The 23510-nt window shown below is 50.6% G+C and overlaps 2 protein-coding genes across 6 annotated transcripts in view; both read right to left on the reverse strand.

The window, feature by feature from the left end:
• The window catches only part of DNM3 (dynamin 3), a 169987-nt gene extending 159322 nt beyond the window's left edge, over window positions 1–10665 (reverse strand). For 2 of the 5 annotated variants that reach the window (XM_040072298.2, XM_040072304.1), the window contains exon 1: window positions 10462–10665. In XM_040072298.2, the coding sequence (XP_039928232.1) occupies window positions 10462–10607 (146 nt within the window). In that variant the 5' untranslated portion in view covers window positions 10608–10665. The remainder of the gene's footprint in view (window positions 1–10461) is intronic. The other 3 variants (XM_040072302.1, XM_058421678.1, XM_040072297.1) reach the window with 2 other exon arrangements.
• Window positions 10666–17260: 6595 nt separating this feature from the next.
• On the reverse strand, window positions 17261–23222 carry METTL13 (methyltransferase 13, eEF1A N-terminus and K55). Its single transcript, XM_040072872.1, has 8 exons — window positions 23051–23222; window positions 21553–22300; window positions 20696–20895; window positions 19944–20139; window positions 19580–19723; window positions 19185–19394; window positions 18409–18540; window positions 17261–17997 (listed from the first exon to the last, which is right to left on the reverse strand). The coding sequence occupies exons 1-8, from the start codon at window positions 23201–23203 to the stop codon at window positions 17723–17725; spliced, it is 2058 nt and encodes a 685-aa protein (XP_039928806.1). The 5' UTR covers window positions 23204–23222; the 3' UTR covers window positions 17261–17722.
• Between the last annotated feature and the right edge of the window lie 288 nt (window positions 23223–23510).

Raw genomic sequence — 23510 nt, forward strand, 5'->3', positions numbered from 1 at the left:
GTCATCACTGACACAAGACACCACTGTATTTATCCTTAATGGCTTTGGAACCACATATTCTCTATCCTCAAGTGACAGTACAAAGACAGTCCTAGGACACGTTTTCAAGAAAGCCTTCAGGCACTACCTCAGTTGTGCTTTGATGTTCTCAACCACATGCCTTTTTAAATTCAGTAACACAGTAATGTTTCTACAATGACACTCAAATTTGGCCACATATGTTGTTCCTCATCAGCTCCAAGTACAGAGACCAGTTCTTATTGTCAGCCACCACTTGATCCCTCACTTCCTTTCATTAGTTACAGAAGAGTAAATGGCTTTTTGCTTGGCACAATGTCTGTCATCAAGGGTCTCCCACAGCTCTGTTCAATCAACATAATGAGCCTTACAGGAAGATGTACAAGACAATTAATTTGCTTTATTGAAGACCAATGATACCTATCTTAATTAGGCCTACCAGGCATGCTAAACGCATTTTAGAGGCTCTGGATTTTTAGTTATCTCAGATGTATCAGCTCATGAAGCTCTGTACTGATCTTTCCAGCGTTTTTTTGGAAACCACACAGCATAGATGGCTGGTGCTAAGTTCATGTTTGGTCTCAGTTTGCAGCAACCATTCTTTCAAGGTATATCTTCCTTCTGCTGATGTAGATTTTAATTAACCTGCTCAATCAAGCGCAGTAACTACATATTTAGCCCCTGCAGTGTGTGTAGGGCTTTAGGAGCAAAAAACCAGAGTATCCAGACACCTTAGGGCTGTCAGGTCCTCTTCCTCTCAAGCAGAGTACATAAACTTGGGTTTTTTGAGAAGCCATTTTCCAACCCATCAATGTCCTTCACCACCACTGCTGAACTACTGGACCTCTACAGCAAAGCAGGGACACTCCAATTATCCTATCCATCACTTTCAAGTAAGAACACAAGTTGAATTAAGAAAAATAAAAAAAATAAAGTTTTGAAAATCTTACACAGCACTACAGCTAGCAGCCTAAAATGTCTCTTTGGGTCCTTTTTCCCTCCACTCTCTTATGGAATTGAGATCAACTATAAAAAAAAGCCAGAAGGTAATGTTAAAAAAAGTCTACCCCAAAAGACCCAGCTGTGGGAATATGAGAGTCTTGATTCTAAATGTGACAAAAAAAAGGTATTTTTTGAAAAGCCCGTGAAAAACTTCAAATAAGCTAACAAGGGATTCCAGTCACACTAACTGGGCACCTCCATAACAAGTATGCTCAATGCCCATGCTTAGGTACCACTCAGGTGAGAAAGCAAAGCTTGAGATTTCCTCTTCATGCAGAAGACTGGAGAGACAGCAGGCTCAGAAACCCCTGTCATTATACTTCTCTTGGATCTGGAAGATGCTTTCTGTAAGTAGCAGCAGCATTTCTGCCCAACAAGCTGCCAGAAGTTATTACATCTCCCCCATTATACATCATAGGGCTATGAGAAAATTAGTGCTAAAAATTACTCTGGCCCAAATGGTAAAGTCTTCCATTAAACAAAACTGGAATCAACAGGTTCTCCAAAGTAGGGGACATTTGAACTCGGGTCTAGGAAGGCACAGACCTTCTTAGATCAATCTAATGCTGTAGGCATTAGACATGCAGTGACAGTACCCCACGTCACAATTCCACACAGAAAAAGACGTGACTCTTCACTGACTCAGGGAAAGAAAATGCACTTCCTAGGATTCAAGAAAATGTCTTTTACATGATAGAAAGTTTTAAAATCTCAGTAATGCTTACAGGACTGCAAACTTGCCGTACACAGGCATGAAAAGCTGCCAGGCAAAAGCCCAGGAGTGTGAGATGAAGAGTGCTCTGTTTGCAGTGCCTCTTCCCAGAGAGGGAAGCTGCCAATGTGCAGGCTCGTGGGCAAGGCACGGTATGCACGATGCATCTGTCCTCCCTGGCAGCCAGCCAGCGCTCTGCTGCATCATCCTCATTCCACTGGTGAAAATGCCCTTTTTCCTCTTTCCCTTTTAAGATTTTACAAAAGCTTCTGCTATTTCCTGCCCAATGGTGCTCTCCATCAATTCCAAGTGGTGGTGGAAGGGGGAGAAAGGAAGCACAAAACACAAAGAAAGCCCAACAATTCTCAGAATTTTAGCATCAAAAAGAATAAAGGGGACTTTGCAGGACAACTTATTCTCCCTATCAGATATGTTTGCTTTTAGGAAAGGACTCATTTGCATAGGATGTTGGTGCACAAAAGCCCATCCATTCTCAGGATGAATACTAATGCAGCAAGATTCTGTATCTCAACACAAGAAACAAACAACAAAAATTCTTTACTCACTTTAAATTGTTTTCAGTGCTCTAAATAGACCTTGGCTGCTTGGGTTTTTTTCCAATCGTTTCCAGTTGCCAAATGCAATTAACAGTGTTTTTTTAGAAAGATCTAAGTGAGATATTTTCCTCCATAATATAATCAGAGATAAAAATCTGACTGCAAGGATCAGAAAGGAAACAACGTGTCACAACAAACCAGACATATCAGCGACATGAAGCTAACTGCTACAGAAATACTTGCATTTAGCAAATAATTCACCTCTTGATACTCTCTCCTACTATCCTGAACTGGGATCCATCAATACAGACTCTTTAAACAGTAGCACAGTATACAATCAACTGTGACATAAGCTAGTAAAATCTAAGAACTTTTCCGAAGCATAGTGCAAATGCATTTCTCTTTTGCAGTAGACAAGGTGTTCAAACTGTACAATCACCTCTTTTGGTACAATACAAACCATTTCAGATAATTTTGCAGAGCTGGAAAGTAACTGGATTCAATTCCCGTACTCCCTCTGGAATACATACACAGTGGGAACTGCAGTATAAAGAGCATGAATTTATCAACAGAAAGACAACTGCAGAAGGAAAGGGGAAAGGAGACTCTTTCCAAAACAAGTGATCCAAGTTTCTCAAACAGATTCTCTTCTCTTCTCTAGCCATTTTATCCTTTTCTACCTGGTCATTTATCCTTCTCTGAGCCTGTGGTATGTGCAAAGTAATATACCGTCCAGGACAATGTAAAGCCTGTTTAGCTCAACAGTGAAATTTAATATCAGCCATCTCTGCTCACCACAAACTGAACTATTACCACAAGAAAAATTTATATTAGGAGTCTGACCAAAAGAGTGTTTTGTGCTGCTGTTTCCCAGAACACTAACAAAGTCATTAGGCTTCAGGTCTCAGACCCCTGAGCTTCTCAGCCTCTTTCCCACATCTGACAGACATTGAGGATCTTCTGTCAACGTTTGTTTAGGATCTGAACAAATAAACAGGTGAGCACACAAGGGCACAACACTGCCTCTGATGGATTATGCCAAAATTTCTTCAGCAGCTTCCAGCTTGGCTGATGAGCAGGGCTGGAAGAGAGCCCATTTCCCCCCTGACACACAGCAGAGAGCAGAGATGTCTGTGATCTCTGTGAGTTACACACAGGCAGCTTCAGAGCATCCCCTAGAGCTGAGCATCACTGAATGGATGTGCCTGGTTTCAGGCATCTGCAGTGCGCAGAGTAAATAAGAGACCCCGTGCCTAAGGTTACTCTGGCTTTGATGATCTCATCTATGAGGGCTGAAATCTACATAACAGCACAGATTGAATCTCCTGCACACCTGAACAATGAAATCTTGATTTTGCAAAGGAGCTAGGATGCACAAATACCATGCTAGGTACTGAATAAAAGCATAACTTCCACACACAAATTATAAAACTGACATTATCAGCAGACACTTGGGTTGAAAACCTCTCTTATCTCCAGCTACAGTCTCCTTTACATCCCAGAGGCTATCACAGACAACAGTGCTTGGCAGCGCATCAAAGCCCAGCATCCAGTTAAATGGGATTTTGCTCCTCTCTTGTTCAATAATGCTGCCTTGTTCACCTCAATGCAACTTGCTGAAGAAAAGGATGGAAGGTCATAGTTAAATAATGCTCATTTCCTGTTCTCAGCATATTTATGCTATAGGTACACAGCATTAAAGGGATTCCCAGTATCCTGTTACACACGAGCACAGAAAACATGGGGAATTCATGAACTTCTATCTACTGGAAGGCCTTAGCATGTTTAAACCCCCCCTCTCCCACAAAAAAAAAAAAAAAAAAAAAAAAAAAAAAAAAAAAAAAAAAAACAAACAGAAAAAACAAAAAAGTCTCACCCCCTCATGCCTGCAATCTAGGCACTGTCTGAGAAATCCATAAATACTTGGAGGAACATCATCAGCTTGTTCAGTGATCAACTGAAGGAGGGCAAACCAAAAACATGATCTCTCTCTCAATGACTAAGCTATTGCTGGTGCCTTTTTGGGATGAGGAAACACTGCTAAATCTCAGCTGTTCAAAGCAGAATCCAAGGCTCAGTTTTGGTTCCACACAGAAATCTAAATCAGCCATCACTCAAACAAAAGAAATACATAACAGCAAGTTTTAGACAATCACAGTTATCCCACACTGATTTTAAGATTAGATGCTACCATCTTCCTTTACAGATAGAAGCAAGTTTAAAATAAAGGAATAAAAATCTATATTCTACATACAGTTAAGGCATGTGTGGATACCCATGCAGGTATTATTTAAAAAATAGTCTGAGGTCACAGAGTAAAAAGTGGCAGAGAGCAGTGTCTGCACTTCCATGTCCCTGCTGCAATCCATGGCAGCATCACTCCCAATGTTTACTGGTGAATGTCCAAACAATCCCACTGCTAACACCTATTTATCTAACCTGGAAATCCTTGTTTGCTACTTCATCTACACAGGAAAATGACATAAGCTCAAAACATCAGCAGCACTGCTCATCAAGAAACAGCAAGAAAACAAAGGTGTTGGTTATTTGTTGATCTCAACACTACAAAACCCCAAGTGCTGGCTCCTTTCTGAAGGCAGTGAGTAACAGATTTATAATCTTATACAAGAGTCTAGCGAGTCAGAAAATCTGTCAAACTTTCAGAATCCTGTATTAAAAACCAGGAAAGTCTGGATAAAGTTAAGCAGATTCTTATGGTCTGAAAAACGAAACAAAACAAAACCAAACCACACCAATCCACAAACCTCTCCTGAGATGACTGCTCTCCTTTAAAAATGACCAGAGGAGTGCAGCCACCTGCAGCACTTTGATGGATTGAGCTCCCACTAACAACTGCCACTGAATCTGTAGCACTGATTCCTTACAAGGCACTTGAGACCAGACTGGGGTTTTTTTGAACATTGCTTTTTGCAGGGTTTTGAAGTTTTTCTGAAGTCTAGAGCACAGACTTCAAATACTACGCTTCTGTTCACTAAATGCTATAATACCCTGATCATACACAGCCTGCTGAAGTTAGAGTAAGACTATGTATTCTCACAGGCACACTTTACAAAAGTCATGTGCTACTTATTGATTTAGCATCTCTAACCTGCCTGATAGGCTGAACTTAAATGCCAGAATAATGAGGCATGCCTGCCTCATGGCAGAGTACAGCTTTTCTTAACTGGCCAAATTTAAAAGCCAAAAATAAGAGACAAATCTTCAAAGTAGCTTTAGAGGAAAAAAAAATTACTTTACATATGGTGTGGTAGTGAAAAAACAGCTTATTTGTTTGCATGTCTGTTTTTTAATATACATTTCCTTTACTTTGTATATATCAATTCTCAAGACTTGAAGGGAAAAAAAAATAACTTAAAAGTCCACAATGGAGTTACATTTACGGATAAAACCAGCCCATCTGTACTCCATCTAAACCACCTGTAAGTTCTTCAATGTATAAATGCAAAAACTTAAATCAGGGAAGGAACCCAAATGAGCCACTGTCTCATTTGCTGCTTTTTCTAATTAATGAAATACCTGGAAAAATCCTGCTTTCGTTGCACCAGAGTATTTTGATAACTAGGCTAATATACTCAATACTGTACTCCAAGATGTACCATGGCTTAATTAGTCAGGAAAAGGAGTGGCTGGCTCTCATTTCCAGAAGATCCGTAAGATTAAAAAAGAGTACACAGCACCATGTCTCAGTTTGTATCTCAGTTTGTATTCAGTTTGGTTGCTTAGCTTTTTCACGCCTGTTTCACCAAAGAGATTTTCTGTAAAAAGGTTTTTCTGTCAATGCCTAGTAACTAAAAGAATAAAATACCTGCACTGATCTTAATAAACCTCCCCCAGGAAGCATCAATCTAAATATGTGTCTACGTTCTTCAGAGAAATTTTCTGCTCTAGCAGCCAGAGTTAAAGTCCCTTCCCTTCTCCTAATGACTCAACGCAGCCCTTTCACAACCGCCATCTCAAGCAGAACAGAATGAGCTGAGCACACGAGGAATAGTAATTTCAGAAAGAAATAATCACTACATATGTCATAATAAATAGCTCTACTTACATGCAGTGGCCCTAAGATTATCAAAAGCATCTCAGATCAAAAAGCTGCAAAACTGAATTACACAATCAGACCTCGGGCTCTTAAAATGAAAGTGCCTGCTTGATTATGACTGACAGGCTTACAATCAAGAGTTCACATCTCTTATAAAACAATTATTTGGCCACATGCAGTTTGTATTATATTAAGCAGGAAGAGAAGTGAAGAGCTTTCAGGTTGGAAACCTAATTATTCATTTCTTGCTATTTTTTTAAGTGTAAAACAAGGTTCTGATTTCTAAAGAAGGAAGCCCTGACAAGGCAGCTTGCTGTCTGTACCTTCAGTTATCCAAAAAACCCATTTGGATATAGATGAAATAATAGAAAGTGCTTTCTCTCCAAATACAGTTTACAGGGATTGCTTCCTGCCATTAGTTTTAAGTAACCCTATTATTATCAAAAGCGAGGCTGAAAAGCACAAGTAACATATAAGCTCCTGGCCCTGAACTGCTCAGGAGCACAGGAATAAGAGAGACCAAGTGCCTTCTCCCACTGGCAATCTGCTGGCATTTGTCTGACTCCCCTTTGTGCTTTTGAATCGCTCTCCAACCAACCTCCACCAGAAGGCTGCGTTAGATCCTTTGCTTCAAACACTGGCTCAACATTCTCTGGGCACATTTACTCCTGTTACAAAGGAAAGCAGAAGGAGGTAGGAAGAACATTTGCTCTACAGACAACTTCATTTCCTCAAACACGCACCATGAGTTCCAGTTATGAACACATGAAGGTCTAACCCGTAAATGGCAATGACTGCTGTCCTCAGGTGCTCTCCAGAATCTCTGCTCTCCAAAATCTAAATATAACCAGAATCCTGAGAGAAAAACCTTCACACACAGTCCTTGACTACCAAAAGAAACTGTCTCCTCACACACAGAGGAGCAGTAAGTACGTAAAGAGGAAACTCTCCAAATTCCTCAGGGGATGCTAATCCAAATAGCAACAACAATGGACACATTGGGAGATTTGACACTGCTTCATTCCAGCTTAGTTCAAAGACAGCCTACAAACAGACAAGTAGTTCTGGGTGTCACACAATTCCTGCAGCAGGCAAACATGCAGAATCTATCCTAAATCAGCACCACCATCAATGCAAAACCCATGTGAACTAATACCAACATATTCCCTGCCTGCTGGTAGTCATTTGGCATCCTGTATGCACCTAAGCAGGCCTTGATGCTGCCCTGGAGGCAGTGATGGATATGTGTCATTCAGCAGGACCTGGCTCACGCTCCCAGGCCATCTGCCAGCCCCCACAACTGTGCCAGCACCAGATTCCTCACAACCCTTCAAAAAAATTACAGCAGAGCAGAAATGAGATGGAGGATAACCCTGCATAGGCCAACACACTTCCTAGGACCTATAAAGAAGCTCTCTTGATACCACCTGCAAGTCAGAAGTTTCTACTGTACAAGTGCAAAAAACCTGTAATCTTTGCACAACCAAAGATCTTGTGGAAGACTGAAACACCCACAGGGCTATAGCTGCTACAGACAGAAGGGAGTAACAACCTGATCCTAGAGTTAAAAACCACCTTAGCAACCTCACCACAGCTCCACTGACAAATACAGGTTAACAACCAGCAGTGTGTTTGTAGCACGACCCTGCCTTTCACGTGGAGGATATCCTGCCTTCCTCATACTAATTCCATCTATTCCTGAAGAAAAGAGATCTTCAATGTCTCTCTGAAGGCTAAGAGTTCAAAATCTACTAATGATAGTGGTTCATGTGGTTAAAAAAAAACCAAATGAAACAAACAAAGAAAAACCAACCCACAACCATGAAACAACCCAAACAAAAAAAAACTAAACCAAAGCCCTGAGAACTAATGCTCAAACTTCAGAGCAATGCAAGGACAGCTTTATTTTGATGTCAATTTCAAAGCGGTGTTACTATTAGTTAAAGTTGACTCTGCGGTTGCCAGAGGTCATGCAATATAACAGTAACAAAGAGAAATGAGCACAGCATGGCGCTACAGGGAGACTTGCTACCTCCACAAGCCATATTAAGGCAGATGTGGATGAAACAAACTTGTTTGCAAAGAGAAGCTGCATTATCCCATAAAAACAGGAATATCCTATGGCTTACTAAAAAGAGACACAGGCCATTTGTCTGCTGATCTAACAAGCAAAATCCTCTTCTGAGCTCATGGATATTTATTAATTTGGTCCTGTGGGTTCACAACCAAGTTCTCACAGCTTAGCAAAGGCACATCTGCTGACCACACGTACTCAGTCTGGAGGAAAAGCAAAACACCCATGCTCAAGTCTCGTGGAATAGGTTTGAGGCAATGGAGTTTAATGCCATTTTTGCAACAGGCTCCAAGGTTACAAGTAGGGAGGTACTACAGATCAGCTCCTGCTGAATCTCAAGAAGTTACTGCATAAAACAACTATGTGCAACTCTGAAACCAAGCTGAAAGAATCCAAATTCCAAATCCAGACAGAGACATTCAAGTGTTTCACAGTAGCCTGCAATCTCTTCTCTGAAGAGACTGTCTTGAAGGGTCTGCAGGCTGCACAGCCAATAACTACACGACTGAAAAAAAGTTACTGCCCCTCGCTCTTCCTCATAATTCCTCCTAGAAGTGCCCATATCTCACTCGTGCAGCTGGCTCCAGCCTCTTGGCCTAACAGGCCAGATCGGCACAAACTGCTCCTTTTCACCTTTTGCTCCAGCCAGGCACATCCAGGCGGCTCAGAACAGCTCCACCTGCGGATCAGATGGAGCAGACGCCTCTGGCAGCTGAGCAGTGACAAGCATCTGGGAGCAGTACGATCTTCCATCAGCACAGCTAGATCCAGAGACTGACACCAGCCCACAGCCCACCTCATTCAGCCTCGACCCCGGGACCAAAATATCCTCACTGACAAGAAAAATGAAGGTGCTTTTCCCCCTCAGCACACGTGCTTTGTGCAGCTTTGCGGACACGTAGCTCAGAAAGTCAAAAGGTTACCAAAAATACTTTTTAAGGACTTGTTTAAAGACAACAGTAATAATTTGATGGCCAATCGTGCTTTCTGAGGATCTCATTTATGTTTTCTAAACTCGAGAGACTTGGCAGTACTGGTAGTATCAGCAGCTAGCTAGAGTCTTCAAGGAGAAAGAAGAGGAAGAATGACATTTAACACAGTCAGTTCTGAAGAAGAGATGAAGAACCACTATAGCAAGAGCTATTACAGCCTGACACTCGGTCAGGTAGGTTGTGGAGTGTCACAGCATTAAATATTACCTTCGGTGAAGACCTCCACACATCCAAGTCCCCCAATCACCGACACACAACAGAATTTCGACCCTCTAATCCGGACTAAGTCGCAGCTCCGCTGCGGGAGCACCACCTCCCTCCGGGAGCCCGCAGCTATCTGAGGCAAACGCAGCAGGAACTTCATCAAACAGCACGTGAAGCCCATGTTTACCTCGGGACGTCTCCAGAGGCACTGCCTGGCCGTCAAAAAGCAACGCCTGAATCGTCAGGCTTCCCCTTTTCCTGTCAGTGATTTGTTAGAAACGATGTGCACGTTGGACTAGCGGAGGTCTTTTCCAACCTTAATGACTCCATGATTCGAATACCCACAGGCTCGTTGGGACGGTGCGAATTTATATGCGATGGGATGGGAGGAGGGAGCCGCCCAGATCCAACACCCCACCGAAATTAGGATTTGGGGCTTTAAACACCTCGTTCCTCTCGAGCAGCGGTCACCCACGCACACACGAAGCGGGCACACGAACGCGCTCGGACCGGAGCCGCGGCGGCTTCCCCGCACCGCGCACATCGCATCACGGGCGCTGCCGGGCCAGGGCCCGCCTCGCCACCCCCGAGGCACCGCGGGGGCAGGGACAGCGAGCATCCTCGGTGGGGACCGAGCACCCACGGTGGGCTCGGAGCCGCGAGCTGCCCCCCAAAAAACCCTCCTGGTCCACTGGTCCATCCCCGCCCGACACCGCTTCCCCCCCCCCCCCATTAGCCGCTCTGAGGGGGGGCGCGCGCCGCGGCCGTTGGGGACAGCGCGCGCCGCGGGCCGTGTGGGGGGAGCGGGGGGGGGGCGCGGGGGTGCCGTGCCCGCCGCCCCTCACCTGGAGACGCAGTTCTCCAGCACGGAGCTCTTGCCGGCGCTCTGCCCGCCCACCACCGCGATCTGCGGCAGGTCGAGCAGGCAGTTCTGGCCCAGCGCCGCGAAGGCATCCTGCAGCCGGTTAACGAGCGGGATGAGCCCCTCCATCCCGCCGCCGCCGCCACCTCCTCCTCCGCCCGCCGCCGCTGACAGGTAACGGCCGGCGCAGTGCGCATGCGCTCCTCCCTCCGCGGGCATGGGGGCGAGGCCTCCGCGAGGCGGCCACGCCCCTCCGTGCGGCTGCCGGTGCGCGTCCCGCGATTGTCCCACGGTTATCCCAAAACGTCTTCTTTCCCCCGTTGTGCCAAAGGCCCATCTACGCTCAGAGTCGAAGGGTTGGATTTATTTATCATTCTGCGCAGAAAGATGGCTGGGTGGCAAATCCACAGAGCCAGCACGACGAATGTCAGAAGTTTTCCCTTTTTGTGGATTTTAAGAAACCAAGGTGTTGATGTTTACTGGCTACAAGTAACCTAGTTCGCTTGTTAATTAGTGTTCTATCTTCTGTTGGTTAATGATCTTCTTGCTTCCAATGCTAATTAGTCTGCATGCTCAACCTTTCTCTTGAGTTAGTGGGGTTTTTGGGTCGATGGTCTGTTAGCCAGTGGTCACAATTTGCCCCTGCCAGAATTACCGTCTTACCCAGCCAGAGCTGATTTCAGTACAGTTGCTCAGTTGTTTTTACTAGTTTCTTCCTTATCTTGGGTGTTCCTCCAAATATCCTTGTAGCCCCTAAATTCTGCATTCTTTGTGTCAACTAAGAGTGGTACACCCTTCTTCCTCGTACACCTCTCTCTAGGTCTGAGGTAACTGAAACATGTCGAGCCCTAAACCTTAACAAGGCAATTCTACTAACAAGTAATTTGTCTTTCTACCACCTGGACGTCATTTAGAGCTTGCTTGTCAGGGATTGTTTTTTCACAGATTGCCCAGAAGAAGCTGTGGAGTCTCCCTCCCTGGAGATACCCCAGAACTAACTGGACACAATCCCGTGCCTGTGCTCTGGGATGATGCCGCTTGAGCTGGGAGATTGGACCAGATGCCCCACTGTGCTCCCTGGCAACCTGACCCATTCTGTGATTCTGTTCCTGCCTGAGGACTAGGCCACCGCGGTGCTGGCACACTTGGACACGAGGAGCATGGTTCACCCAGGTCCATGAGACCACCAGACTGCCCCTCTCCCCTGAGAGCCCCAGCTGCCCACCCCATCCTGCTGGTGGGAAGGGAAGGGCTGTGGCAATGCTCAGCCACAGGCAGGAGTGCTGCCAGGGTCAGGCGCATTCTGAGGAGGAGCCGGCTCCGGCAGGGCTGGCAGCAGGTGGATGGCTGGGGAGCAGGCTGGGAAACAACATCGAGGTCCGAGCCATGTCACTGCAGAGGGTTCAATTAAAAAAGCACGCTGAGGCCGAGCTAAAAGCTCAGGCACACAACAGAGATGAGATTTATCTGTGATTACTGGCAGCAGTCACATCGTGAAAATATCTGAAACGCAGGCTTTGGAGTCCCGTGGCGATAAAAGTTATCCTCTCTATTAAAGCAGACAGTGGCTTCACTCAGCGTGAAAAGCAAAACAAAAGGGAACTGTGAACATCCTGCAGGCTGACGGAGACTAACGATCTGGAGGATTATCAAAACTTCTTGGCCAGAGCTCTCAGTAAGTGTAAAAAGTTACAACAGACCTACCTATAACTCTGGAAACAAGTAACAGTTTTTAATGGGCGTGAGGCAGCTTCTCCTCCTCTCTGCAGTTAGATCACAGCCTCTGGGAAAAGCCTTGCCATCGTTTCTGTCTAGTTGGGAGCCTGGGAGTTATTGACATAATTATGCCAATTAGCAGCATGATTATTTCTTTCCCCACTCCTGGGTGAGCAAGCTATGCCAGGGGGCACTGGAGTAGCTGCCTGGCCTTCCTCCAGTTCGTGGGTTTCTATGGAGGCTGGAAGTTGGGAAGAACATTATGAGTGTCAGAGCACTTTGTGCTGCCCCCACGAAATAATTAAGATCCCTAGAAGAGCAGCCTGGCCATAGGATTGCATCTCCACAGCAGACAAATGAAGATTGACAAAGGCATGATGCCCAGGGAGCAGCACCATGCACGCCTTCCAATTGATAACCTGGGGAACTTTTTCTTCTTCAATGAATAAAATAAAATAAATTGGGAAAACAACTAAGATTAGGAAAAGTTTGGGTTATTCCCCCAAGTCTGGGAAGTTTCCAAACCAAGCTTTTTTGTCTGGTGAAGCAGAGTTAAAGCCACTGAATGCCCACATTCTATCACTTACAAAAATCCACTCTTCCCCCCTCAAAAAAAAAAAAAAAAAAAAAAAAAAAAAAAAAAGCCACAAGCAGACAAGTCTAGATTCCCCACCTTCTGGAAAAAGCACAGATAATTTCATTACAGATGCTTGTGTAATCATGAGAGGTTTTCCTCATTTTTCCAACAATTCCAAGAGAGCAGGGAAGGAGAGAGGAGAGGCACCTGAGCGTATCTTTAGGTCTCTGCTTTTCGTGACTGACTCCTCTGGGCAGCTTGCTCCAAACCCCCGTGCAGAGCCCAGCCTGGTTTTCTGAATTTGCCAAGATTGAGAGTGGCTAAATTAAAGGAAATGGGAGTGATACTAGCAGAGACCATTGCAAAACTTCTTGTAACAAATAACTCTGAAATACAAGACCCTAATCAGTGTCATGGGGCCACACAAGAAATTGTTCTCTAGGGGAGCAGTGGGTGCAATCCTCAGGAGCACAGAGCTGTGCCGCTCACTGGTTAACCAGCGAAATGCATTCTGGTTTTACCCTGGTGTGCTCAGTTGTGCCCCACAATATTTATCATTTCCTTTCGCTGTGTGCCAGGCTCAGCAAGGAGAGAAAAGCTCTGGCCAGCACCTTTCCTGGCGCGGCAGGAAGGCTGGATGCCCTGCTCCCCAAGGTGACATCCTGACTCCAACAGCGTGGTCTGATGTCACACGTCACCAGCTCCAGCACAGCCTGCCTGGGGTCCCAAGCCACAGCCTCCAGTGCATTTTGGATCAAGGCTGCAGACAGCAAGCTTGTCCTGCCACGACTTTCAGAAAAATATATGGCAAAAATAGCCTGGCTTCAGGGTGCAGCTGAAGCCACAAACTCACGCACAGACACTTCTCCCTAACCAGGCAGTGTGACGTCAAAACTGAGGACATTTGGACCAGGTCCCCAGGCAATTCCCTTCACGAGAAATGAGTTCTGTATAAACCAGAGTGGAGACTGGCAGGTGACTGCAGTGAAGAGCCGGTCATGCTGCCCTGCCCGGGGCGAGCACAGCACAGCACAGCAGGGGCTGCATCCTCTCCCCTAAGAAGAGGCAGGTTCCTTCACACTTGCTCGTCCCTCCAGGGACCTCCCTCACCTCCTTCTTGCTTCAGACGCAAACGCGGAGTTTTTACAGAGCTTTTCAGGCAGCTGACAGGCACGGAGCAGGAGGAGGTGTGGGCAAGGAGCCCGTGCAAGGGGGAGCTCCCAGGTTCTCGGCAGCGCTTGGCTCCGCAGTGGAGCTGCAGGAAGGTGCCAGTCAGCATTATGCCTGTGCATCTGCCCAAGATGAGAGCTCAGACCTTGGAGCTGCAAAAGCTGGAATTCGAGCCCGTGAAAGAAAGCCAGAGTGGTTTCGGAGCTGTGATTAGAGTAGTGGCTGCAGCACTTCTCCATGTAAAGAGGACGTGCTTTCTGCCTTCCCCCCCCACAGCCCGGGGCACTGCTGACTCACTGGTCGCAGGACAACCCAATCCCTGTCCCATCTCTCCTCTCCTGCCCTGTGACCTCCAGCTGCATTCTTTAGTCGAGTGCATCCCGTTGCAGGGTAGGAAAAGGGCACCGCTCTGCATTGCTGCCTGCAGAGACGTTTCCCTGCAGCCCACAGCACCCCAGGAAAGCGCTGTTCTCCCTCCCTGCAGCCTGGCAGCACGCCTGCTTCCTTGGCCACAAAGCCAGACAAGCCAAGTGCTTCCCCGAGGGAAGGTTTCAGACAAGCCAAGTGCTTCACCAAGGAAAGATTTCGTAGACAAAACATTTCTCACCTGCTTCTAGCCCCTGGGAGTGGCTGTTGCAGCCCTTGTTGTGCTGGACCATGCTGTGCATGATCCCCAGGCAGTGAGGGCAAGGCTCTGCCCAGCTGAAGGGAACCAGCCCAGGGCTCAGTCCCTGCAGCTTTTGGTGCTGCAAAATCTCTGCCAGCTGCTTGCTGTACTTTGAGCTGATGACAGTATGTCCCTTATCCACCTCTACCCTGTTCCCAAGAGGGAACTGGAATGTCATCCTCTTCTCTTCTGCAGAACAGGGACCTGGGCTGTGACACCATATGGGGTGTACATGTGGTACCCCATCAGTGCCTGCCTCAAAGTGTCCCCATCCCACCACCTGCCTGCCCACAGCCACCCTGGGGCAAAAAACCTTTCTGATCCTTCCACCCCAGCTCAGGAATCTCAGGGCTGACCCACAACTCCCAGTGTCTCATTCAGTGGGGTGGCAGCAGGACGCGGATGTGATACTCTGAGAAGGGACTGGACCAGCCCAAAGCATCCCCAGCTGGCTACAGCCTCACACCTGAGCCGTGGGATGAGCTACACACCTGGCTCTTGTAGTGCTGGGAAAGCCAGAAAGGAAGAAGTCAACATCTCCGTGCCAGTGAGGGTTGCTAAGTGACGGCAGAGCTTGTTTCTATCCCGCCACTGACAGCGTGCCTACGCTGCAAGGGAAGGAAGTGAGGAGAAAGGGATGTAAACATGAGTACATCGCCAAAGCACTCGGCAGAATCACCCTTGCCAAACATATACGTTAGCTGCATGTTTTGGCTGCCAGCAGAGGAATATTTACTACGTGTAATTACTCCAGCCTTGCAGTGTTTTACCTGCAGGGGAGGATTTGCAGCGCTCGTGAATTTGCCAGTTTTCCAGCTGAAATTAATTTCCAGACCAAAGAGTTCAGGCTATCAGTCGCTGCAAGAACAGCTGCAGTGAAGTGAGATTTCATCCTTACATTGTTTCTAATAGATGGCTTTTGTTTTTCCACCAGGATGTGGCGTTATGCAGCATTTTGGAAGCACAACAGAAAGGCAGGACTGGACAAGGGAGGGATGAAGGCAGCCTTTGTAAGAGCTTGTGGGGAAGAAAGGAAATGGTTTTGGTAAAATAAAGGGCACACACACAAAAACCTATGTCGTTAAGATTATGTTGGGAATTGCAAACAAAGTTAAAAATAGAGTAAATGGAGCACTGCTGATTTTGTTGAGAGATTTGCCATCGCTAAGCTAGGTGGATAATAGATCTTTCAAAACAGTGCTCATCACATAGGAGCTTTAGAAACTGCATGAGGGCAGGCACACTTCAGCTCCAGCTTCAGCCTTGTTTCTCCCCCGTGTGTCCTGAACTCACCACAGAAGGAGAATACACTGGAGTGACTGGGTGGTGAGTGACACAGAGGCCACCTACTGGGCTGCCAGCCTTTATCTGAGGCAGGGAGCAGGCCAGCCCTGCTCTCCTGGGCCTGGGAACCATCAAAAGCACGTTTTAAAAAATGCATCTACTCCCTCTGCGTAGATGCAGGTTAGCCCAGGGAGAAAGTAGGGCACTCATCTGTCCCTCTGTGTGAAGGGGAACAAGGGAGGAAGCATCAGAGAAGGGATGTGAACAGAGCAGTTCCCAAAGTAGAACCTGCTGGCAAATTAAAATGAAAATACATCCTAAGTTGCTGATCAGAGGGAGGTGCTTGCTGGCAGAATAGCTGCCATGGTGCATCCTGGGCACCAGCAGCCCCATCTCCTGCACTGGTGCAGTGGCACATGGTTACCCTGCTTCAGGGGATGACACCCTTTGGGGTGTGCTTCCCATGGCCCCATGGAGCTGGGGAACTGCAAACTCTCAGGCTCACACACCCTCTCACTCTGAAGAGGTTTTCTGACAGATAGAGCAGAGCTGGCTCCTTCCAAGCAAGGAGAGGCTGATGAGGGGCAGCCCAAGCTCTGCTGGGACAGGGTGTGTGAGCTGCAGAGCTGGGAAATGGCCCCAGCAGGGATGCTGAGACACAGATGTCTCCTGGAGCTACTTCTGGTGTTGTTTCCTCCCTAGGCTGTGGAAAGGTGCCTGGGGAGGGTGTGCTTTGGGAAGCAGCTGTCAGAAAGACGTCTTCTCTCAGGCTGCCAGTGGCAGAAGGGAGCATGGAGTGAGGGTACAGGATCAGTGGCAAAGCACCAGCTTGTCACCTTGCTGATTGCAAGCTGCTTACTTTGGTACCATGTCTCAAGCTCATTTTGGCACCAGTTGTTGCAGGGGAGAAAACATGCCCCCTGCAAAATAGCTTCTGATGAATGAATGAGAATCTGCAGGTCAGCTGTTCCGTAACCAGACAGGACACACACATCAGCTCTTGAATGAGCTGTCTGGACAGGATTGGGGTGCTGGGGGAACACTCCAATGGGTATTTTCTGGCTGCCCTTTCATCCTGCAGAAAGGCTGACCTGCACTAGCTGGGTGAGTGGGTCGGTGTGGCCAGGAGCCCGAGCCCAGGGCTGGGTCCCTGCTGGCCCTGGGGCAGAGCTCAGGGGTTTCAGTGCAGTGGCTGGAGAGATTCAGAAGAGGGGAAACATTACGGGATGCAGTTTGGGGAGTGGTGAGGGGGCCGTGGGGTTCAAGGGGCAGCTGTCTGCTCCCAGGACATGCATTTGAAGTGCAGAGGTGACCACAGGTTTTCCAGGAATGTGGGTGCTTCAGAAATAAGCCACCTTAGCAAAGCACTACAGGCCTCAGAGCACCCCTGAGCACTTTATTGTCACAGCTCTCAGCCCACCCACACACATCCACAAGCAGGCTTGGAGCAGGCCTGGGGCTCAGCAGAGACACCAGGAATGCTGGAGATGCAGGGAGAGGCACCATTAGAATGAGAGGAGCTGTGCTGAAGGGGAAGAAGAGTCGGAGAGATGTTCTTCCAAAAGCGTGAAAGCAACGAGGACAGACCCAAACCCACAGTCCTGCCAGTCCCACAGCACCTTCCTCACCCCTGAACGCTGCCCCTTGGGCTGTAGAGCCCTCCACGGCGCTGGCCCCCTCCCCGAGGAGCCGCGCTGCAGGAAGCTCCTTCCCGTGCCAGTCCCATCCTTTCCGCAGGCCCAGGCCGGCATCGGGCAGCAGCGCACCCTGTTGTGGGGCCACAGCCCGCACAGGAGGGAGGCCCAGCGCCCGAGCAGCGGCAGAGCCCCCTCAGAGGATGTGGACGGCCTGCAGCACGTCTGCCAGCGCGTAGGAGCTGTCCCAGGGCCGGCCCGGCCGCCGCAGGGCCCCCTCCAGCGCCCGCGCCCGCGCCCCCAGCTCGGCGGGGTCGCGCCGGCCCGCGGGGCCCGGCTGGCAGAACAGGATCTCGTTGACCTCCCCTTGGATGCGGCGGGCGTAGAGCAGCGGGAAGACGTCCCTGAGGGTGGCCAGCACGGACTCCTTCAGCCGGGCGTCGCGGCACACCAGGTTGAGCACGAAGACTCCTGTGGCGGGGCGAGGGAGGGGGGTTCAGAGCGGCCTGCGTGCTCCAGCCTGCTCCCTGCCACCCTGGAGAAAATGTGTCCCTCACCGGCATCCCCCGGAGCCCCTGGCCCCGCTCCCACATGGGCCGTAGGTGGCCACAAGATCTGTTCTCAGGTATCACCTACACCTTCCGCTTCCAAAAAACTCTGCTGGCCCCCCTGGGATGTCTCAGCCTGCCCGAGCCAGCGGCGTTGCAGGCCGCCCACTCCATCCCGCTGTCACAGTGCCCACTGAAACACCCAGATACGGGACCCGCCAGCAATCCTGGCTGTGTCCACTATTCTCCAGGATGAGAAATGGTGACACAGCCCCAGCTCCCCACAGAACCAACCAGCCTGGCCACGGGGACACGGCCAGATCTCCCCTCCTACCTTCTGGTTTGAGGATGGTTTTAACTTTCTGCAGAAAGGGCTTTTCCACAAAGGCTGGGGGTGGGCAGCTCATCCCCACTGTGACATCTTTGCTGTCCACATCGAACATGACAGCATCATACTGGGCTGGTGCTGCAGGACGAAGCACAGACAATTGTTATCCTATGGGACAGAGATGAGCTACACACATGGGAAGGCCAAAGATGGGATGGCCAAGACACCCCTTTGTGGGCCTGGTATTTCTGGCTCTAAGAGATTTTGGCCTGCTAGTAGCTGCTAACTTTCACCCAAGGAAAACTTTCTCAAGAAAGCTTTTTCTCAAAACGATCTTGGCAAACAACTATTCTTTCTCAAAACAGTCTTTCTCCAGGTGGTTTTGCTGTTTCTCTGGTTTCACCAATGGAATTAGAGAGGTGTTGTTCCTATTCACCGATCATGTTAAGTCTGTATCAGAACACCTTATAAAAGGTAGTAAGAATCAGACAATAAAGCTCTTTTTCTATACTCTTTCCCTTCTGAAATATTTGGAGTCTCTCATCTTTCATGTCCCACAACGACACCACTTCTGCCACGTTATGGGTGTCTTCTCTGCTGGGGTTTCTCTTTAAAGGCCCTTGGTGCTGGGAGAGGCAACAAATCTCAGGTCCTCTACACAGTTTGTAGGAGGAGATGGGCAAGAAGAGGAAGCAGGTGGTGACAACAGCCCAGGACTCCACTACCCAGCGTGGCACCCCCCAGGCTCCAGGGGGCACCTGCAATGCTCTGTGAGGTGGTACCTTCAGCTGCCAGCTTGGCCACGTAGTCCAGGCCATCGGAGACGTGCACTTGCATCCGCTCACCCTGGGAGAAACCGAACCAGCGCGTGGCCACTTCCAGCATGGAGGGGTCGATCTCCACCACGGCCACGCGGGCTTGCGAGAAGTAATCGTGGATGAAGAGGGGCAGGCTGCCCCCGCCGAGCCCCACCACCAGCACTGCCAGCTCTCCTGCCGACCGAGAGCACCCAGTGAGCCACAGGGATGCCACAATCCCGCTGCTTGTCCCGCCCACCGTCCCCAAAGCGCTTTGGGAAGGCTGCACGGGGCACCTTGGCCAAAAGAGCCTTTCCCCAAGGGGCTGTGGTGCCGGGACGCCTGCCCCCAGCACAGCCTCCCGCTGCCGGCCTCGTCACCTGGGAGGGCGTCGGGGCCCCCCAGCAGGCAGAGCCCCGCAACCATGGCCTTGTGGTGCTCACAGCACAGGTAGCTCTTGTCGATGGCTCCAGGTGGCTCAGCAGGGCCGGCTTTCTTCTTGTCCTTCCTCCGCTTCTTCTGGCCTGAAAAACAGGAGACACTGGCCAGTAAGGCAAGGGGGGAGATGGAGATGCTTTCTGGGGACTAGCCACCCCCAGCCTTGTTCCACTCATGGTGTAAAAATGCTCCCAGGGCTGCTCTGGGATAAGACAGGCAGGTCCTAGCAGGACTTCCACCTTCTTCCTGTACTGCTCTCGCTCTCTGTCACCTCAAAAAATCAGCCTTGGCCCCTGCCCCATGTACCTGAGAGAGGTGTGGGGGCCAAGAGCCGTGCCTCTGACTGCACCACGTTCCTGTTCTGGAGGAAGATGAGGCGGCGGAAGTAGCAGGTGCCATCTCCCTTCACGTCCTCCACGACGAACTCCCCGCTCAGGGGGCTGCTGTCACAGTGCCGCACCGCCCGCACCCCGATGTCCCCTCCCACAGACAGGAAGGGCACCTGCAAGGAGGACAGGGCCTGCTGTGAAGGAGGAAAGGCTACAGGAGGAGAGCTTGGCATTCCCACTGTCCTGACTATGGCTACAGAGTCAGGATGAAGCAGACACAATAGAGGAGCAGTGGGATACCACAGGAGAGCTGGGGATCTGCACAAGATTCACCCCCAATGCAGGGAATACAGGGAACAAACACAGCAAGATATTTTGCAAGAGCTCGGATGTGTGGAGTTTTGGCAGGAAGGAGAAGACAGGAACAGAAGGATTTAGATGGGGCTGGATGCTTTCAGGATTTCTGGATCTCTGCTTTTCTTGGGATGCTGGGTTTTGGAGGGCAAGGACTTCGTACTGAATCCTACCACACAAGCACCTCAAATCCTGCCTGCAAGCACAGGCAGACAGCTAGAGGGAAAGCCAAGAGAAGCTGCACCTGAGGCCCATCTCCAGCCCCCCAAGGCATCCAGCTCACACCTTGCAGCTTGGTCTCCCTTGGAGAAGAGGGTTTCCCTGCCTGGCCCTGCTTTGGGAAGGGAGCCAGGGGGCCGGGCAGTGGGGGCTCACCTGCTGCCGGGCAGGGAGGCCCGGCAGGGCCAGCTCCATCACCTTCCCCGACAGCTCTGCCTGGATGCCGGCCATGCCCTCGTAGCGCTGCTCCCTGTGCAGGGCCACCGTCAGCAGGCGCCCGAAGCCCGCGCTGGCCGCCAGCTGCCTCCGCCCTTCCTCCGTCCCAAAGAGCCACTCGGTTTCTCTGCCCTGTGGGACTGCAGAGGGGCTGCCGTCAGCCTGGGCTGCTTTCGGCCCTCCAGCCTCCAAGGGAGGAGCCACAGGGAACAGCACGACATTTAAGGGAGGTACCACTGCTTGGCTAGAGACGTGCATTGCGACCATCAGGAGAGATAGGATCTCCCCTGTTTTGGGCAGGCTCGTGCAAGAAGCTGGAAAAGCCACATCTCACTAGAAGGTGTGTCCAACAGGCTCCTGACCTGTCTCCAGGCTGTGCTTAGCCCCAGATTTGCAGGCATGCAGGGAGGGAACGGTGTTGCTGGCCGAGGCCCACACATCTCTGCGAGTGCAGCCCCAGCAGTCTGGCCCTGCAAGCCAGAACACCCACACAGAGCAGCGATGCCTTCACTGCAAGGTGCTAACTTGGCTGTCACCAGCATCCAGGCAGGAATTTCCACCTTGGAGGTGGGGCAGGCAGTGTCCCTCTGCCCAATGAGCTCTGTGTCAGATCTCCGCTTGCACCACCAGAAAAGCATATATCCCACCACGAAGCCGAACTAAAACATCAGCCCGACCCCACACAGGTGGGTTATTTCCCTCTTCAGTCCCAAATTCAAGAGGCCCTCAAGGGCTGGCTGTTTTGCAGCTCCTGGCCAGGGCAACTGCCTGACTGCAGCTGGACAGGCCGTACTCACTGATGAAGATGGCAAAGTGATTGTCCCGGGAAGGTTTCACCGAGGGGCTGTCAACCACGTGCAGCGTGTAGCGAGGCTTCCCGCTCTCTCTCTCACACAGATCCAAGGAAACCTGTTCCCTGCAGGGGGGTTTGCTTATCTGGCTGCACAGCAGGGCATAATGCTGCCTGTCCTTCACTGCTGCCACCAGCCGCTCCGCGCTCTCCACCCGCATCGGCTTGTCCTGCTCCTCAGGGCAGATCTCCAGGATCTGTGCTGCTGAGCCAGGGATCTTCCTGAACTTTGTCATGACGTACACAAAGACGGGAAGGACAAACTGCTGCTCATCCCCACTGCTGGCCACCTGGTGGACACGCACGACCCAGCCTTCCCGGGAGAAGTATTCCACGGCTTTCTTCAGCACGTGGGCTTGAGCCAAGGAGACACAGAGGTAGCGCCCTCCTACCTGCAGGACCCGGCTGATCTCAGCAAACATCTGGTCCACCTTGGCTAAGGTGGCCTCCTCTTCATCTGTCAGGAGGGCATCCAGCGTGCCTTTGTCCAGGACCACTTGGAAGTGGGCGTCAGGGAAGTCCATCTGGAGCATGTCCATCAGCAGGTAGCTCATCTTTGGCCTCGTGCTCGCGCTGCGCTCCCGCATCTGGCGGATGACGGCGTCGCTGATGTCGATGTTGACAATGTCCTCGCACATCCCCACGTCGTACATCTGCTCGCTCAGCTCCGAGTTCCCACAGCCCACCACGAGAACCTGGGCAGCGGCACAAGAGCGGCGTGATGGTGAGGACACCCTGGAAATGCCCCCCCACCTTAGGAGCAAACACCAGAGGTGTCCAGGAGCCCTCTGTGAAAGCCACACCCTCAGGGCCTGCAAACTCCCTCTCCGTGGCCTAAGATAACATGTCCACAGAGAAGAGTCCCATGGGCAGACACGTGATGCATCTGCTGCATGTTTTTTGAGAATGACTGCGGCGTTTTAACCCCCAGAGCTCCCCAGACCAGGGCCACCCAGGGATGTCTCCTGTCCTCTTGCTAAGGCATCCTTGGGACTTCACATCGTCTGTGTCAGACTTCACACACAGAACCAACTAGATTGGAAAAGACCTCTGAGAACATGGAGCCCAAGCTATGACCAAACACCACCACGCCACCGAGTGCCGCATCCAGTCTTTCCTTAAACATCTCCAGGGACGGTGACTCCACAACCTCACTCTAGGCAGTCCATTCCACTGTCTAAGTGCCCTTTCTCTGACGAAATTCATCCTCCGGATGTCCACCCTAAACCTTCCCTTGCGCAGTTTAAGGCTATGTCCTTTCACCTTGCTGCTGGTTGCCTGGGAGAAGAAGCCGAGCCCCAGCTGGCTATACTCCGTTCAGGGAGCTGTAGAGAGCGACAAGGTCGCTCCTGAGCCCTCCTCTTCTCCAGGCAAAACAACTTCAGAACTCGTGGCCCAGGAGGAGCCCGGAGGGGACACAGCACTGGGGACCAGCCGGGGCTCACCTTGTCGCGGGGCCGCACATACTTGTGCAGAACGGGGCAGAGCTCCGGGAAGGCCCCGTACCACTCGAAGGGGCGCTGCCCGCGCTGGCGGAAGAAGCGATCCCAGTAGCGTGCGGAGCCAAACTCGGCGGGGCTGCGGGGCAGCAGCTCCATGGCCGGGCCGGGCCCCGCTCCCGCCGCGGCCCCACGCGGCCCCCGCGCTGACCGCTTCCGGCTGCGCGGGGCGGCGCGCCCGCCGCCCATTGGCTGCCTCTGCCGCGGCCGCTCCCCATTGGCTGCCTCTGCCGCATCCGCTCCCCATTGGATGCCTCCGCCGCGGCCGCTCCCCATTGGCTGCCTCCGCCGCGGCCGCTCCCCATTGGCCGGTGGCTCCGCGCGCCCCCGTCCGTTCCCGGCTCCGTTCCCGGTTCCGGTGCGAAGCGGCCCCCGAGTCACAACCGCAGCTTTAACAGCCCACACC

Source organism: Hirundo rustica, chromosome 9, assembly GCF_015227805.2.
Source record: "Hirundo rustica isolate bHirRus1 chromosome 9, bHirRus1.pri.v3, whole genome shotgun sequence".
Taxonomy (NCBI): Eukaryota; Metazoa; Chordata; class Aves; order Passeriformes; family Hirundinidae; genus Hirundo; species Hirundo rustica.